The following is an 18,933-nucleotide window of genomic DNA, read 5'->3' as shown; positions in this document are numbered from 1 at the left end:
AAACATAGCTTTTTCATAATCTCATTTAAAAGTGGTTTGCAGTGATGCTGATTAATAACCAAGAAGCAGAAATCAGACACCACAGAGGAAATTTTGTAGAACCACATTATCTTTTTGAATAGGAAAAGACTATGGGGGTTATTATGAGCCTGGCGGTCTACACGGTCGCGGTTGGACCGCCGCCAAAGTGGCCATCCGACTGAGACATTATGACCATGGCGGAGCTGCCACGGTCAAACCACTGATACTGCCAGGCTGCCGCCAGGCTGCCACCAGCCTGCAGCCTGGCAGTTGTAATCCGCCAGGGCAGCGCTGCCCTGGGGATTATGAGTCCCAATCCGCCAGCCTGTCCTTGGCGGTAAACACTGCCATGGAAAGGCTGGCGATATGGGGGCCTCAGGGGGCCTCTGCACTGCCCATGCACTTGGCATGGGTAGTGCAGGGGCCACCATGCACAGCCCCATCACACATTCCACTGCCCGAATTACGGGCAGTGGATTGCGCAACAGGTGCTGCTGCACCCGCTGCACTGCCACAGGCTCCATTAGTGAGACAATTACAGACATTTGTCTGTGACAATCCACGCACTGTTTCAATCCTGTAGATTTGGAAGGTGATATAGTCCCTTTAACACTGTGGAAATATTTTAAAAAGTCAAAAAGACAGTCATGAAAGAGATGATGGGTAAGTCCGAGTCTGTATCAACAGTAAAAAAGGAAATTATGTCAGTGTGCATGGGTGGTGCCTACATAGATGTGCGCTCACGTCTGATGAGGAACTACGCTGTCGTGGAGTTGCTTGCATGCTGGGGAACTGCTGAAAACTTTTCAGATTCACTCTGGCTACTGGGAAGATATTCAAAAAGTGAGGAATCTGCAGTTAGAAGTCTGTAGTAGAAACAAGAATATTAGTCTACAGTTGTCACAGGTATAAAAACATTTGAAAGATGCCATGATGGTTTCTTACGCTTATCAAGCTTGGTGACCACAAGTGCTATAATTAATACTTCAAAAGTAAAAGGCGGGTCATGTGTGTACAAGTCTTGGTTATGGGATTCTAATGTATGCCTGCTTCAGTTATGTGGAAGTAAGCAGGACTACGATTGACACTGATTTACTTTGCAAGTGTCCAATTGTATTGGGCCACTTCTTCCGTAGAGCGAAAGCTTTGCTTTAACTTTTATGCATGTCACCTTGTGGGTGGCCCAGTATGGAATAGTTGTCTGGCACTTCTACTTGTAAATTCTTACTTTTTTGTTGCTGCTCATGGGTTTGCAGTCTCTCCTTCATAATCAGCAGAAGTGTTTGTTGTTCATGCACGTCTATCCTCCCAGTGTGCTACTTCTTTTCTGCTTCTAAAAACAGACTAATGTTTTTCCTAAGCAGGGCAAGGATGTATTGTCTCTGCAGTGACCTCTGAAAGCATCATCCTTCCGGCCAACAGTCTTGCATAACGGTACAACACAGATTGCATTGATTTACAAATGGACACTACAGCTATACTTAGCGTTTGTAAATTTATGGACACAGACGTATGATGTTTACATATATTGTGCCGTGCTACCTAAATCTTAATATGTGGCATTTCTGTATTACAGATATTTTGAATGCACAGTATTGGCGTGAAAGTAAAATTTGTCAATCATTTATACATTTTTTTTCCAAGGAATCTACTTTTCCACAAATAGTTGTCCATCCTACATTTTTTTTGTAGTGGGAAGTACTTATACACTTGGACAATTTCTGCATCAATAACACCTGGATCATTCAGATGCAGGTTCAGAAGTGGAGGCAAGATTGACGGAGGTAAAACATATGTTTCTGAGAACCCTTACAAATATATGGATGTAAACCTCAACTACACTGCATTTCCTGCACCACTTGCTTCAAAATGCAAATGTATACTACTCTAGATGGCACTAAATCATAGATTACTTACAACTCTGCTTATGTTACGCACTTTGATGAAATCCCTGAGTATGTCAACTTAGACTTTGCTGGACGTTTAGAATAAAAACCATACATATAGGTCTCAAAATCTTTTACAAACATAAGTCTCATTTAAGTCTCTAAGGTGCTTTGTAAATCTGGCCCACTGTATCAAACTAAATGTAAACCCTTTACCTAATAAGTGGGAGGGTAGCTCAACTCTACAGCATTTCAGTGTCTAGATAACCAGGTTGCTTAGCACACAGATGGGGATTGTAGTTGCCAGGAAGCTGCAGACTCCTTTGCCTTAGGGCTTAGAGAGAGAGCTAGAGTCAAGTAACAAGTCGATATGCTAACCCTCACTTTGCCGGTTTTGGATTAATTTGTCTCCAAATATAGAAGGTAGTAAAGTACAAAACACACCACAACTATGAAGCACTTTTTAAGATTTCATCAGAGGTGTGAATAAAGGAGAGTACTGTGTCATCGGAAGACTACTTAGGCTGGTGAATGACAGAGCAAGAGAAAAGGAAGAAACTAAATTTATAGATCTCTCAAGTTTCTGAAATCACTAGCAGATCAATCTATCCAGCCTTTTTTTTTAGTGTTCTGTTCAAATTGCGGTTATAAAATCAGGACGCCAAGCCCAACAATGAAAAGAAAAAACTTCGACTAGATGATTGTAGGAGGCTGGCTTAGTTTATCGTGTACACCTATAGAGTGGCACCCTATACTGAGTCCAAGCAACCCTTAGTGATAGTGAACAGGTGTCCAGATAACAAAAGCTCTCTAGGGGTATGAGGCGAGCAGTGAAGCTTATGCAAGAGGCATGTAAAACACTTGCAATACCACAGTAGTCAGACAGTAACACCCACACAAGAAAAAAAAACCACACAAGTGATGCAAAAATAAAGGATTCTTTATTAGAGAGCTCACTACTAGCCTATCATTGGTATATCTCCCTTTGGAGATAGCTACACACAATATATACACAAAATAACAAGCAGAAATAGCATGTACAGGGCCTGGGGGTGGGGCATACCATATACTAAGTAAGTGGAATGCGAAATAGTAAGTGTGGCAGTTAGCTAGGAGCTGGGGAGATGAAAACACCAGAGGCAAGTACAGCGAGTGTCCTCAGCGACCAGGTGCAGAGTGGTTACCTACCCAGTCATCCCATATGCTAACAGAGGGAAAAAGTGGTTGGAATTTGTGCTTTTCAGGACCCTTCGCAGCGGACCCTGAGGAAACCAGCAGACAAGAGGAAGGTTGGAGAGTGCCCCCACCCAAGGACACCCAGAAGACAGGAGTATCTACACCAGGGGATCTGGATGCATAGGGGTGAAAGAACATCAGAAATCCTCACTGAAGTCAAAAGAAGTCTCAGATTGCCCAGCTGCTGTCACGACCCGTGGACCAGGCCAGTGGAACTCAGGGACAGATTCCGGATGCAAAAGACCTGAAAAAGAAGGAGAGTCTCCAGCAGAGACAATGGAGGTGCCCAGGTGGTGCAGGTGGCAATGCCCACCCACCTAGAGGTGATTTTCCTGCAGGATGGAAAAATAAGAAGTCCAGCTGTGGGGTCCAGGAGCTGCAGATGTTCCTAGGAGTGGTCTATGAGCTGTCCCTTGACGGTCACCAGATTGCAGGAGGGTTGGAGATCCCAGAGTTCTACTCCGTGGAATTGGTTTAAAACTCTGTGGAATTCTGCAGAGTTCCGTGAGTGGTGGATGCTGCCTGACCTAGTGGCACCCTGGCTGTGACCAATCTCAGAAACGCTAAGTAGGGTCGGGCCTAGGTAATCCAGGCCCGACCCTGTTTAGTGCTTCTGAGAATGGGCGCGCATTCAGGCCACCGGCCATAGGCAGCAAAAGCTGCAGGTTCAGGCCTCTTGTGCACCGGCCTGCCCCGTTGTGCACTGCACAAGGGGCAGGGCGGTGCACAAGAGGCCTGAACCTGCAGCTTTTGCTGCCTACGTCCTGGCCTGAATTCAGGCCAGGGCTATTGGCAACAAAAGATGCCATTTCAGGCCTCTTGTGCACCAATGTGCATAGAACAAGAAAAGAAAAAAAAAAAGAGAACTTACCTGGGTTCTCCCAGGGTCCTTGTTGTTAACGGCCTGGCTCTTTGCATCTCCCTGCTCCCGGACTGCTAACGGATGGAATCCTGGATCCAGGGCTGGCACCAGCAGCAGCTCTATACCGCTGACATCGAGCCAAGTGCACACTGCAGCCCAGTTATGTGCCACACAGTGCAAGCACGGACTGGGCTCCAGTGCGCACGCTCAGAGGCCACTCCACCCTAGACACCTAATACACATGGGGAGGTTGGTCACACCTCTCCCTTGAAGGAAATCCTTTGCTCTGCCTTCCCCTACTTGACCAGGCTCACCAGCAGGAGGGCAGAACAGTGGCTGGGGTCCGGAGCAGCATGGGGTGGCAGGTACACCCCGTAAGGCTGTACAGGCATAACTGGGGGATCCTCTAAGGAACCCCCAGAGTGCAGAGGATCATGCAGCTAGCACTGGAATCGGTGTAGTTGCACGAGGCCAACATGTTTGATACCAAACATGCCTAGGTTTGGAGAAGCCAATATGCAGTTGGACCACTTGTGTTGACCAGTGTCCACTACATACCTTAAGATGGCTTACCTGTACTTACAAAGCCCAGGGAATGGAGTCTGGGGTTTGTAGGGGTACCCTTTTCATGTAAGGGTACCCTCACACTTAGGGACATGCACCCTGCCCATGGGCTGAAGGGTTTACTATAGGGGTGACTTATAGTGTCTAATTGCAGTGACCAGGATATAAGGTAAGCCTTAGATCGGTGGCGAAAGGGTGCATGCATCATTTCACACAGGCTACAATGGCAGGTCTGCAGACCCATTTTGCATGGGCTCCTATGGGTGGCAATAAATATGATGCAGCCCATGAGGGACCCCTGGTGTGCCAAGGCCCTGAGTACCTCGGTACCATACACTAGGGACATACATAGGTGCACCAGTATGCGAATTGTGGGGTGTAAAGTTTATCAGCAACCACATTTAGAGGAGATAGCACAGGCACTGGGGCCCTGGTTGGCAGGATCCCAGTGCACTACAGTCTAAACACAGTGACACCAGGCAAAAAGTGGGGGTAACTATGTGAGAAAAATGCCACTTTCCTACAATGAGCTACTCGCTCACGGATCTGGGAAACCTGAGAGCTCTGACATTACGTATCTTGAAAGCTGGTTCACCAGTGTGAAGCTCTTTCATGACATCTTTTATAGATTAACACGCTTTCCTCTTTTCCTTTTTGTGCACAGATTACCAAGAACAGTCTAATGAATTGCATTAGAAAAGAAATCTCAGCATCCCAGCTTTGAAGACTGATCACAATGTTAAAGTGCAAACCAAAATCACTTACCCAAATGAATCTCTAAGATCAGGAAACTGCACAGAAGGGCATGACTGTGACAAAGGCAGGATTCATTGGCATTATTTTGTTTGTTATGTGCAACTCCTGTTTCTGTAAAGTGATTGAATGCACTCTTTTGAAAGTGCTACAAAAGTAAGACTTGGTTTCCCTAATGTAATTCCTAGCATGCCTCATGACACCAAGATAACGATCAAGCATGTAGTGAGGGCTCAGTACGATGAAAAGCAACCGTCACCTCTTTGATTAAAATGGCACAAACATTTAAACTGAAGCTTCCTGGTTGCCATCTGATGGAAAAAGTTGCAAAGTCAACTTTCAATCATGCGATAACCAATTAGTCAGAAGGTTTCGGTAGTGTCTGCAAGCACAAGTTAAGGTTGGCACTGGCTTTTTATTCTTTTTCTTCACTAACAGTTTTGCAGCCTCAGATATTACACTGTGAACATCCTTTGTGAATATACTTACTGCAAATTAACAGTCGTCTTTTCTTTAGAAGTGTAAAGCAGTTTAAGTAAGATATCCAGAAGTCTGTTCCTCAGAAGGATCAGATTAGCTGACACAAGCCCTCCAAACTCTTCTTCTGCCCCTAAACAAAATGTACATTAATTAGTAATCCATCATTAACTATAACAAGCATATATAATGTAATGGGTCTCACATTTGTCTGAGTTAGAGCTATTGATGTTGTAAATTCACAAATTGACTTTTCTTGCCACATAAATTGGCCAACCCTGCCTCATAATTTGGACTTTTCCTGTCTCATAATTCCAGTGGCCCTGAATATATAACTAAAGCACTTCCATTTACCTTCTTCCTCTCTCTAATGAAAATGTTGTCATTTAGCATCCTAACTTAAATGTGCCATGCTAATTTCAATAGAATACCACTTTCACCACCCCATCATCAGAGTTACTGGCTAACTAACACAATTCCCAAAACAAGACAGCTACAGAGGAGTAATGAGAGAAATAAACTAGAGGGGTCACACAAACATATCAAGAGTGTTCAAACAGTATAGTGTAATAAGGATGCTGAGTGTTCAAGCAGTATAGTGTAATAAGGATGTAATAAAGAATCATGGTCATAATTGCAATAAGGATAATAAATCATATACAATTATCATATAAGCCCAATTAAAACCATTATCAGAAATAAAAATTTAGCATTAGACTGTAATGGCTCAGAACAGCCCATAGAAGACACCACAATGAAAACAGCATATGTAAGAAACATGGTCATATTTCCATATAGATAGCCCCTAGAGGACATAACCATATGAAAAGAAAATGACAAAGTACTGCAGTGCAACCATATATTTAGGCCCTAGAGGACGTAGTACACTGCACGTTTACAGGGCTAACAGGCCTACTGCAATGATATTACATGCAAGACCCTTAAAGCACAAATTACTCTCAGCTGTAAAAAAATAAATAAATAAAAAGTTCCAGCCACGAAGGAGGGTAAAAAGACACTGAATGGATGGAGGGGTTATTATTTTGGGGTCCCCACTAACTTAGGGGGTAATTCTGACCCTGGCGGTCTTTGACCGCCAGGGCCACGAACGACTGAAGCACCGCCAACAAGCTGGCGGTGCTTCATTGCCCATTCCGACCGCGGCTGTAAAGCCGCGGTCAGAAAAACGGGTCCGGAATTTTCCCGCCGGATTAGCCCCGGCTGGGTGAATCCTCCATGGCGGCTCTGCAAGCAGCGCCGCCATGGGGATTCCGACCCCCTTCCCGCCAGCCTGTTTCTGGCGGTTTTCACCGCCAGAAACAGGATGGCGGGAACGGGCGTCCTGGGGCCCCTTGGGGCCTCTGCACTGCCCATGCCATGCCATGCCATGCTTAGCAGACAGTGAAAAGCGCGACGGGTGCAACTGCACCCGTCGCACACCTGCAACACCGCCGGCTCCATTCGGAGCCGGCTTCTGTGTTACAGGCCCTTTCCCGCTGGGCCTGCGGGCGCTCCCTTGGCGGGCGCCCGCCGGCCCAGCAGGAAAGTCAGAATGGCCCCCGCGGTCGCCGCCCGCCAATGTTAGAATCAGGGCCTTAGTGTACGGACCCAGAGATGGTGGGTCCCATTGCCCTAGGAGTTATGAGCAAAAATATTTGATAAAAGAATGTCCTGCAAAGCATTATGGGATGACCGAGTGCATCAAATATTGTAGCATGTTTACTGTAAAGCTCAGAACAGCCCCTAGAGGACACCACAGTTAAAATATCAATTGTAAGAAACATGGTAGTATAACCATACAATTAGCCCCTAGAGTGCATAACCACATGAAAATAGAATAGCAGAAAGTAATGTAGTGCCATTATATTTAGACCCTAGAGAACATAGTGCATTACACATTCTCAGGCCTAGCAGGCCTACTGCAATATTAAGGCCTTTAGAACACAAACTACTTCAAGCTGTAAACAATAGTTCCAACCATAAGAGAGCTTAATTAAAAAGGGACTGAATGGTGGGTGGGTTATGATACTGGGGTTACTACTAACCTAGTGTGGCGACCCAGAAATGATGTAGACAGAACGAGTGTGTCATGCTGAAAGTTTTGGTGGTAGTCCCATTGTCCTAGGACCACCACAGGCTGGGAGATGGGCACAAATGTTTTGAAAAAGAATGCTTGCAAAACATTATGGGCCGAGTTTTCCAGAGTGCAGTGAATATTGTACTATTGGCTCTCCCACTGTGCTGGGAGTGCCACGTTGTGGATTTCTGTGATTTTTGGTAAAGCATTTATCAATTAAAGTGTCAGTGGGAAAGTTATGGAGTGTGAAGCGGAGAGACAAAATAAATGACTCTGATTAGGTAACAGTGTGACAGTCTGACCAGTGCTCCAATGCTACAGATGGAGTTTGTGCTGTTGGTGATGTTTGGGCCATGGTTGCCATGAAGCACAAAGAAGGGAGAGAAAAGAATAAAATAGTTAACTTACGTTGAAGAATATTGGCAATCATGCAATTATCCAAGTAACAGAGTCAGTCTGCAAGCCGGTAACATAACCGATTCAAAGCAGGACAAATGTAAAGCAATTACCAGTTACATCAAGGAATTTTTGAATGGCAAGTCCATGAACGAGTGAAAGTGATGGGCATGAGGTGGGCATGTTTACAAAAGGTAAAAGTGCTTGCATGATCAACCTAAAAGAGGAACACATTGGCTAAAAACAAAAATATTTTTTTGGTTTCAAAAAGCACGCACTGCTGTAGAAGCCCACAGCACTGAAGAGAACTACTTTGTGAGTGGATGTGCTCTTTGAAAAATGGCAGAATGCAGTCACTCACAGTGAAGTTAGGCAAAGGCTGAAGTGGCCTGCCCAATGGCTCCATGCTGTACTGGGTGTATGAAAAATCTCAGTGACAAACCACTGGATGAAAAATGCTGGCTGGAAGTCCCTAAAAGCAAGTATATTATACGTATAATTTTAGTAAAATTAAAAGGTCTTGGCTATCAGCAGACCTAAACACACAGGGTAATTAGTTGCTAACTGTACTTTACCTGTAATCAGAAAGGGCATACTAACAACATGGTAACAAGGTCACTTCAGGTTAGCAGATAAAGTAGAAAGCCTCATCAATTTAACAAAGAAACTAGTAAATAAAAGTCTATCTTATTTGAATATAAGATGATGTGTCAGTAGTTAATATCACTTGCTAGAGAGATTTGTGTGTAGCCTGTAAATGTAAATTGTGATAACTTAAGACTGTTCCCCTTGACGTCTTCACTGTAGAGCTCACTGAAGTAACTCAGCAAATGAGGTGAACATACATACTTGGTTATTTGTTTTTATTTTGGGATGGGGATGTGAGCACTGTATGCACTTCCTGCACTGCCAAAATCCCAGATTGAGGCAGAAGGTACGGTTGTCTCTTGAAGGACACCAAACTAAAGGTACTACACTCCTCATCACCTTCAGTCAGGCATAGTAAGTCAACACTTTTATGACACCACTGGTAGCACCACTGCAGGAAGTTGGCTCTGTATATACTATATCAAAATGATATATAGCGTGCACAGAGTCCAGGGGTTCCCCAGAGGCTTAACAGAGGCTAAAGTAGATACTACTAATGCTCTCTTTTGTGGTAGTGTGGTAGAGCAGTTAGGCTTATCAGAGGGTAGTGTACACACACAGAAAATAGAAGAAGCACACACTCGAAGACTTAACTCCAGACCCATGGTTTTTATATAGCAAAAATATATTCTCTTAATTTATTTTTAGAACCACAAGATTCAAGTTCTAGGTAAGTACCTTAAAAGTTTTGTATTTCACCCAGGTATCAACAGTACTTTGTTTGAAATAGGTAAGAAATACAGTTTTTGAAATATTGGTTATAATCTGTTTTAGAAATGGGCATAGTACAATTTTCTCCTGGGGCGAAGAAATGTTAGTCGGTTTAAAGGTAAGTACAACACTTACAGTTTCAGTCTCCGGGTTTTAGGAAGTTCACCTGTTGGAGTTGGAGTTAACCCCAAACATCCACCGCCAGCAACACAGGGCTGGCCGGGTGCAGTGGTCAAAGTTGAGCAATTTTAGCGTGAGCTTCAATGGCGACACAGGGTACTTGGAATCAGGCCTGCCTGCAGGTAATTACCAGCAACTCGGAAGGCAGACCAGGGGGGATAAGACGAGCACTGGAGGGGGCAGAAGCAGGGACCAAACACACACCCTCAGCTACCCAGGGGCGGCCGGGTGCAGGGTTCAAACAGGGCGTCGGGTTTCCAATGCTGGTCTATGAGAAGACCCCGGGGGTCACTCAGAGGGTGCAGATGAGGTCGGGGGGGTGGGGGGTGTCTCGGGTACACCACCAGTTTGACAGGGAGGAGGGCCACCTGCTGAACGCTGAGGCACCGGGGGTCGGTTTCTCCAAGGCCTGGGGGCTGCAGGTGCAGTGTGTTCTTAGGCGTCGGATATCTTTGCCTGGAGCTTCGAGGTCAGGGGTGTTCTTTGGATTCCCTCTGCAGGCGTTGTCGTGGAGGGGTGGAGAGGTAGAGAGGTCAACCCAGGGTAGGCACTTGCTCACAATCTCCTGGGGACCTTCTCTTGCTGGTTGGACCACCTGGGTCGTGGACGTCGGGTGCACAGGGGTCAAGACTCACGCATCTGGAGCAAGGTGAGAGTCCTTGGTTGTAACTTTCTTTAGACAGAGCCACTGCCCTCAGGAGTTCTTGGTCCTTTTGGGTGCAGGGCCATCCTCTGGAGTTAGGCAGAGGTCGCTGGACGCATCGCTGATCTTTTGCAGGTTCTTTAAAGCTGGAGATAGGTCGGTAGGGCTGGGGCCAAAGCAGTTGTCATTTTCCTTTTTCTCCTGCTGGGGGTTTCAGCTTAGCAGTCCTTCTTCTTCTTGTAGGTCACCAGGAATCTGGTGAGCTGGGTTCAGGGACGCCCTTAAATCATAGATTTAGGGGTGTTAACGGGTCAGAGAGCAGTAGCCAATGGCTACTGTCCCTGAGGGTGGCTACACCCTCTTTGTGCCCACTCCCTCTGGGAAGGGGGCCACATTCCTAATCCTATTGGTCCCTGTCCTCCAAACCAAGATGGAGGATTCTGCAGGGAGGAGGTGAACTCGGATCTGGAAACCTTAGGGTGGTCCTGGCGGGGGTGGTCACTCCTCCTTGTTTTCCCTAATTTTCCCACCGGACTTGCTGCGCAAAGTGGGGCTTTGCCTGGGGGGCAACCATCACCCCTAGCAAGAGTGCCCTGGGGCACTGTAACCCGAGGCTTGAGTCTCTGAGGCTCACCACCAGGTATTACAGCTCCTGTAGCGGGGAGGTGTGAAGCACCTCCGCCCAGGACAGGCTTTGTTTCTGGCCACAGAGTGCACAAAGGCACTCACCCCATGTGGTCAGAAACTTGTCTGAAAGTGGCAGGCTGGCACAGACCGCTCAGTCCTAGACTAGCAGTTTGGCTAACATACAGGGGGCATCTCTAAGATCTGGCATTAGTGTGGGTTTATTGTACTGAGAAGTTTGATACCAAACTTCCCAGTATTCAGTGAAGCCATTATGGAGCTGTGGAGTTCGTAATGACAAACATCCAGACCATACGGCTACATTGCACTTACATTATCTAAGAATGGACTTCGACACTGTAGGAGAGTATTGCTCATGCAGCTATGCCCTCACCTGTGGTATAGTGCACCCTACCCTAGGGCTGTAAGGCCTGCTGGGGGGATGGCTTACCTATGCAACAGGCAGTGGTTTCTGGGCATGGCACCCTAAGATGGGTGCCATCTAGACTGTCTTTTTCTCCCCACTAGCACACACAAGCTGCAAGGCAAAGTGCATGTGCTGAGTGAGGGGTCGCCTAGAGTGGCATAATACATGCTGCAGCCACTGGATACCTTCCCTGGCCTCAGGGCCCTTGGTAACTTTTACAAGGGTCTTAACTGTGTGCCAGGGAGTTTTAGAGAAAGAACACTGGTGCTGGGGCCTGGTTAGCAGGGTCCCAGCACACTTTCAAAGTTGGCATCAACACTAGGCAAAAAGTGTGTGGGGGGTAACCATGCCAAGAGCTGCACTTTCCTAATTTCCTACAGTATTTTGCAGAGGAACAAGGAACAAAGAAAAACGGTCTTCCCAGTGGCTCCGCCTCCACTTAGGAAGATAAACTGACAAAATGGTACAATAATATTTCCATCAAGTGTACACACAAAAGTGTATCTATTAGGGGTGCTAATGTTGTTCAACTACACAATAGGCAACATGTGTAGGACACTTGTTGGGGGACAGTCTCTAGGGCCTCTATTACACATAGGGCGCAATTTTTCTGTTTGCGCCATGGCACATCTTTAAATAGGTGCACCATGCGCAAACAAAGAAAGTGTGCCCTATTACAGCGTACGTGCTGCCATCAGGGCAATTGCAAACTTATGCTGCTAGATAGAGGCTGCGCATTCAAGTGTAATAGGGAGCAGTTGCTTCAAAGCCACTCCGTGTTTTACTGTGCAGGTGCCTGCACTTTGAGGAGGGATAAAAGTGACTGCACCAGCCTGCAAGGGAACGGGTGGCACACTTTTTGTGGCACACTTTCAGTGCACCTACTGACAGCTTCTTTGAGTTTGCATCCGCATGCATAATATGGCAAAGAGATCATCTAATTTGCTTGGGTGCCACGCCCCAATGCAAATGCCCTCTTGAGACAGCGCTGGTGCTACATGTGCACCAGTGCCATCAGTATTACAGAAGAGGCCACAGACGCATCTGTAACCCCTTTTGTAATAGATACATGCTCTGCGGGCACACAAAGAGGGCTCACATGCCCACTTTGACCCAGACCACTTTCTATAATGTGGCCCCCAGGTGCTACTGGCACAGACAGCTACAAAAGGACAAGTTACTTACCTCCGGTAACACCTTTTCTGGTAGAGATTATACCTAGTTGCAGATTCCTTCCCTTAGAATTTCCCCAGGCGACAGTCTGGATCTAGATATTTTTCCTCAAGCAGTACACCTGCATGCCTTTAGGTGGCATTGATCGGTTCCACAACTGTTGTTTAGGCGTCATCCCAGAGTGCTGACGTCAGTTTCTCTTCACGACTTTCCACGCCAGAAGGGACGATTAATGAAGAAAGTGACCACTGATGCGAACTAAGATCACACCAGAAAGTCCTGAACGACCGAAGGGGCAAAGTGCCCGTCCCTACAGACATGACTGTCCAAGCAGTAGTGTTTGGTAAATGTGTACAGAGATACCCAGGTTGCTGGCTGACAGATGTCCAGGACTGGCACTCTGCATGCTAATGCAGTGGTTGCAGCTTTAGCTTCTTAACCAGTGCGTAGCAGATTTCAATGCAGAGTACGACCCATCTGGAGATGGTTCTCTTCTGCACTGCCTGACCTTACTTCACACACACATAACCAACAAAGAGCTGATCATCCACCCAGAAATCTTTGGTACAATCAAGGCAGAACACTAACACTCTTTTTAGGTCCAGGCAGTGGAGTCTCTCCTCTTCCTTAAAGGGATGCCCGGGTGCGTAAAAAGTAGGCAAGGGGATGGACTGACTTACATGGAAGGGCGGGACCACTTTCGGCAGAAAGGAGACATGAGTGTGAGCACCACTTTGTCAGGACAGATGGAAAGGTAGGGCAGAGTAGATGACAATGCCTACAGCTTACTCACCCAGCGGGTGGGAGTAACAGCCACTAGAAAGGCTGCTTTTTTTTTTTTTTAAAGTGAGACGCCTGAGAGGACAATTGTGGAGAGGCTCGAAAGGAGCACACATCAAAACACATCAAAAATGTGAAAACCATATTCAAGTCCCATTGGGGCTTAACAAAGGGGAGGGAGGAAAAACATGAGTAAGGCCTTTAAGGAACCTATTTACAATAGGAGATTTAAACAAAGAAGGTTGATCACGCAAACTTAAGCAAGCAGATACAGCAGACAAACCTTTGAGAGTGCACATTGCAGAGCCCTGCTATGCCAATAAAGTATAAACAACAGAACGTCAGAGAAAGGGAGAGAAAAGGGGGCAACAGACTTATCTGTGCACCACACCACAAATTTCATCCAAATTTCGTCCAAGAACAAGCGTATACCATTTTGGTGGAGAAACGCCTGGCTGCCAAGATTCCAACACAGACTTCGGGCGCAAGGTCAAAAGCTATCAACTGTCGCTGCTCAATCTTCACACAAGAAGGCGGAGAAAGGACAGGTTTGGGTGGAGACAGAAGATACTCCCGAAGGGGACTTCTGATTGGAGGATCAATGGCCATGCTCAATAGCTTGGGATAACAGATCCTTTATGCCCAGTCCTGAGCCACAAGGATTACTTGGGCCCAGTTGTTCTCGATTTTCTTGTGAACTCTGGGCAGAAGTGGAATGAGCAAAAACCAATACAGGAGGCCTGAGTTCCACTCGAAATGATAAGCGTTGCCAACCAATTGCCATCCTGGAAACTCCAAACCCCAATTCTGATGGCACTGCCTGTTTTCTGCAGAGGCAAATAAGTCTAAACATGGCTCTCCCCAATGCTGAAAGAGACCTTGCGCCACCTCCGGATGGAGATGCCATTTGTGATCGACTAAGCATTGGCGGCTGAGTTCGTCTGCTCTGACGTTCAGAGTGCCCGTCAGATGTTGAACCACCATGGAAATGCCCTGTTGCTCCAGCCACGTCCAGAGGTGCAGAGCCTCTTGACAAAAGCTCCACAACCCCACCCACCCTGCTTGTTGCAGTACCACATGGCAGTAATCTCGTCTGTGAACAACGGCACTACCTTCCGCTTGAGAGAGGGAAGAAATGCTTTCAATGCTCGCCTGATCACCCAGAGCCCCAACAAGTTAATGTGGAGGCCAGACTTTTCCTGAGACCAGATGCCTCTGATCTCCGCCTTTCCCAGATGGCCGCCACACTCAAGGAGTGATGCATCTGTCACTACTGTCAGATCTAGTTGGTTAAGGGAGAGGGATTTGCCTCTGGCCCAATCGCGGTTTGTTAACCACCACTGCAGACCTCCTGCAGTTCCCTTCGAGATCTGGACCCTTCCGAGAGATTCTCTTGATGCTGCGCCCACTGGAACTTAAGGTGCCACTGCAGAGCCTGCATATGCCATCTGGCAGGTGTCACTGGTAGGATGCCTTGAGGCCCAACAGCCTCAGAGTAATTTTCACCAAAATCAAGGATAGAGGCTGAAAAATTGGTACAATAGCCTGAATATCCTGGACTTGCTGCCCAGTAGGATAAGCCCAATAATGCACTGTGTCCAAAACAGCACTGATATAAAGGAGTGTCTGAGAGTAAGTCAGGTGTCACTTCGGCACGTTGATAGTGAACCCCAGTGAATTCAGGAAGGTCCTGCCGTAGTCTGGAGGTGGGCGACGACAGCCTGGGGTGAGCCTGCCTTTAACAGCCACTCACTGAGATAGTGGAAGACTGAAACCCCTGACCTCCGCGGATGAGCTGTGACCACTGCCATCACCTTGATGAACACCCCAGGGTTGCTGGCAAGGCCAAAGAGGAGCACGGTGAACTGAAAGTGCTTGTGGCCTACCATGTACCACTAGTACCATCTGGTGGCAGGCAGGACTGGAATCTGAAAGTAGGCGTCATGAAAGTCCAATACTACCATCCAGTCTCCTGTCTCCAGACAGAACCTGAGCCATAGTGAGCATTTTGAACTTCTCCTTTTTGAGGAAGAGATTAAGGAATCAAAGGTCTAGGATAGGGTGGAAGCCCTCGTCGTTTTTTGGGTAACAAAAAGTAGCGAGAATAGCAACCATGACCTACTTCTGGCACGAGAACCCTCTCTATGGCTCCCTTGGCCATGAGAGCAATAACTTCCTTCCGGAAAAGTGCCATGTGATCCTCCATCATCCGATCATAAGATGGTGGCATGCATGGGGGGGTAGTTTTGAAGGGGAGACCCCTGGCTCCCAGATCCACGAGGGCGGTGGATCCCATGTTCCTGACCAAGCAGAGGATGGGCAACATGTATGGCACAGTGGCTGGAGGAAAACGGGTGTGGCTGGGCGCCACTTCCGTAGCCACAAAAGGGGCAAAAAGCAGACTGAGGGGGACAAAGGACACTGGACTCAAGGACCTGGCCATAGCTCAAGAATCCTTAAAGCACTCGATCGCCGAGTCTGCTTTCTCTCCAAAGAGATGGGTGCCATCAAAGGGCATGTCCATAAGGTTAGCTTGGACATCCCCTGAAAAGCCAGAAGTCCGCAACCAGGTGTGGCACCTAAGGGCCACTGTCGATGCAACCGCTCTTTAGTCCAGTCCACATCGGATTGGGAACTTTGCTGCGTCTCTCCCATCAGCAACGACATGAGAAAGTACAGCTTGGGCCTCCTCCGGGAACTGTGGCAGCACTTGCACAACTGTATCCCACAGCATGTGGGAATAACAGCCCAAAAGGCATGCAGTGTTCACGGACCACAATGCCAGGCTGACGGAAGAAAACATCTTCCCAAGTGTGTCCAGCCTCTTGGATTCCCTATCTGGGGGTGCAGAAGGCAACGAGCCCTGGGACGTGGAGGCTTGGATAACAAAGTTCTCAGGAGTAGGGGTGTTGGTTAGGAAATCTGGGTCACCGAGTGGAGGGAGATGGAACTGGGCAACAGACCTGTTCACAGGAGCCCCTGTACTAGGTTTGGAATAGGTATCCGGCACAACATCGGTAAGTGCTCAATTAAGCAGCAACTGGGGTTCAGCTGATGAAGCCCATAGCTGAAGCACCTCTGTCAAGGGGTTAGTCCTGACTGCCACCAAAGGCATCTCAAAGCCCAGAAACTCAGCCTCTCTAAGCACCACAGAGTAGGTCGCTCCCTCCTCCATAGCCACTGTAGGGGAGAGCATACCAGTGTCTGGGGAAGTATCCAGACCACTGGCTTCGCCCAGGTCTGTATGCCAGTCCATAGAGTCTTGAAGCTGGCATGCTAAAGGGTCCAATGACCCCACCCATTCCTCACTGTACCCACAAACCTTAAGAAAAAGTCTGAATCTGACATAGGGGCAAGGCCCCTGTCGGAGTCGGTGTTGCACAAGGTCGATCCGGCAAGGAGAGGATGGGTCAACGCCGCCCCAGGGCATGGGCAGCCCCAGGGAAGGTTGAGGTGGTACAACCAACACCAGTTCGAATCCAGGAACAGATCCATGGGTGCCTCCTGAAGCCGAATCTGCAGACGTGGAAACTGAGCCTCTTCTGACCCCAGGCGCCCAAAGGCGCCCCAGCAGAAATGGACTGCCCAAAAATGAAGCACATGGCCTCATTAAACTCAGAGTTGGGCAGGGGTCGTTCTGGCTCTCAGAAACTCAGGAAAGCGCAGAGCCAGCCCAGATGCAGGCTCTGCAGACAGAGGCCTAGAACGACTATGCTCCTGTTCCCTCATCTCGTCGACTGACAGACGAGGTGAAGTACAAGACGGTTTGCTCTTCTTCAATGTCGATTTGGTGGTAAGGGGGGATGGGCTCTGTGACCGATTCCGGGACCTTCCTATCGACCGAGATGGGGACTTACTCGGAGCAGAGCTCCGAGCCACCAGGAGCTTTAGGATCCGCTCCCTCAAAGCTTTCGGATTCGTGGCCCAGCACTGGGAGCATGGCTTCTGATCATGCTCCAGACACTAAAGGCAGATGAGTTGTGAATCCCTCACAGGTATTGCCCGATGACAGGGCCTGCAGGGCTTGAACCCAGTCTTACGAGAAGACATCACGGACACTCAAGGAGTGTAGACACTCAAAAATCTTCGACAAAAAAATCAAAAACGACCAGTCAGAAAGTGATTGAGGGGTAGCTCTTTCTTCGAATCAGCGCTGGCTGGTGCAGAAGGAAAAGAAAGGATGTCAGCACACAGGGGTGGCGCCTATATATGACCCGCAACTTCACTTTCAGCGCAGACAACGATGGACGCAGAGATTATCAACGCCAACCTAATGGCATGCAGGAGTACTGCTCAAGAAAAATCTCCGGAACCAGAGTGACGCCTGGGAAAATTCTAAAGTAAGGAATCTGAAACTAGACATCTCTATCAGATGTTTCTGAGCAGTAGCCAGAACTACCTTTGTGGTATAAAACTTCAGTTAAAGCAAGAGTTAATTTCACAATAAAACAATTCATATGGTGTTAAAGACCAGTCATTTATTGTCTACCAAGGCCCATAAAGTCAAGCTTTGAAAGAACCTTACCGGCTTCAAGATTTTCTTCATTACTCACTTCCATGACCACAAACTTCTCACATACGGCAAAGGTTGGCAATGTAGAGGAGATAAATTGTCCGAACCTTTACAGATGAATAAAAGGACAAAGTATTTATTTGGATTCCATCAGTTAATGTGATGAACCGTTTTCAGAAACTAAGTGCAAAAACAGTTCAAAACACAATGTCCAAAATTTTAAGTAAAAGGAAGTACCTAAACAATGACCAATTCACTGGGGAATAGCTAAGCAAAAAATAATCACATTTAACCCCAGGACAGTTTTACTTACATTCATGCTTGCTCAACAGTGAGCAAAGCTTACAGTTTCAAGGGAACCAAATAATAGCAACTTGCCAAAAGGTAATATTTTACAATGAAAGCCCTCTCCTATTCAGAGAAGGTTAGAGTGCATATACAACCAGTATGTCATTTTCTAATAGTTTGTCTGTGAAGTGGATATTAGTATTCAATACTTTCAGTTACTGTGTATGCTGTCCACAGTGAAAACAAACATTCAAGACATTGGAACATGCCAGGACAAGATAGCAAGGCACACTGGAAAGTGTTCTGTCATATTTTGGATCGTTCAACACACCTGCACTTTTTCAGCATGATCGAACCAGACTAGATGAAAAAGAAGCTATTGTGAGCTACATAAAGGCCATGTAATAACAACCACATGTAGACTGGAGGAGCATTGTACATCAGAACTTTATCAGCAGAATATTTCTAACTATGGAGCCTAAATTTTATTCTTGGTAGATGGAAAAAAAATCCTTGATGAAAGACCTGCCATCCTCCCCTGGGGATAAATTACAAGAAGGGTCATTTAGCTCCCACCACATTGAAATTGGGTGTAGTATTCACTATCCTGTCACTGCTTAAGCTGATGCTGACTGGGGGTGGCAGTGTGGCCGATCATCTCAGAGCTGCAGATA

General features: G+C 47.0%; 1 protein-coding gene across 3 annotated transcripts in view; it reads right to left on the bottom strand.

Annotated features, from left to right (window-relative positions):
* The window catches only part of WDFY3 (WD repeat and FYVE domain containing 3), a 1,200,521-nt gene that overhangs the window by 532,788 nt on the left and 648,800 nt on the right, over positions 1 to 18,933 (bottom strand). For all 3 annotated transcript variants that reach the window (XM_069236246.1, XM_069236255.1, XM_069236264.1), the window contains 2 exons: positions 17,984 to 18,078; positions 5,812 to 5,932 (listed from right to left, as the gene is read on the bottom strand). In XM_069236246.1, the coding sequence (XP_069092347.1) occupies positions 5,812 to 5,932; positions 17,984 to 18,078 (216 nt within the window). The remainder of the gene's footprint in view (positions 1 to 5,811; positions 5,933 to 17,983; positions 18,079 to 18,933) is intronic.

This window comes from Pleurodeles waltl, chromosome 1_2, assembly GCF_031143425.1.
Source record: "Pleurodeles waltl isolate 20211129_DDA chromosome 1_2, aPleWal1.hap1.20221129, whole genome shotgun sequence".
In the NCBI taxonomy this organism is placed as follows: domain Eukaryota; kingdom Metazoa; phylum Chordata; class Amphibia; order Caudata; family Salamandridae; genus Pleurodeles; species Pleurodeles waltl.
This window is presented reverse-complemented; position numbering and strand designations above follow the sequence as displayed.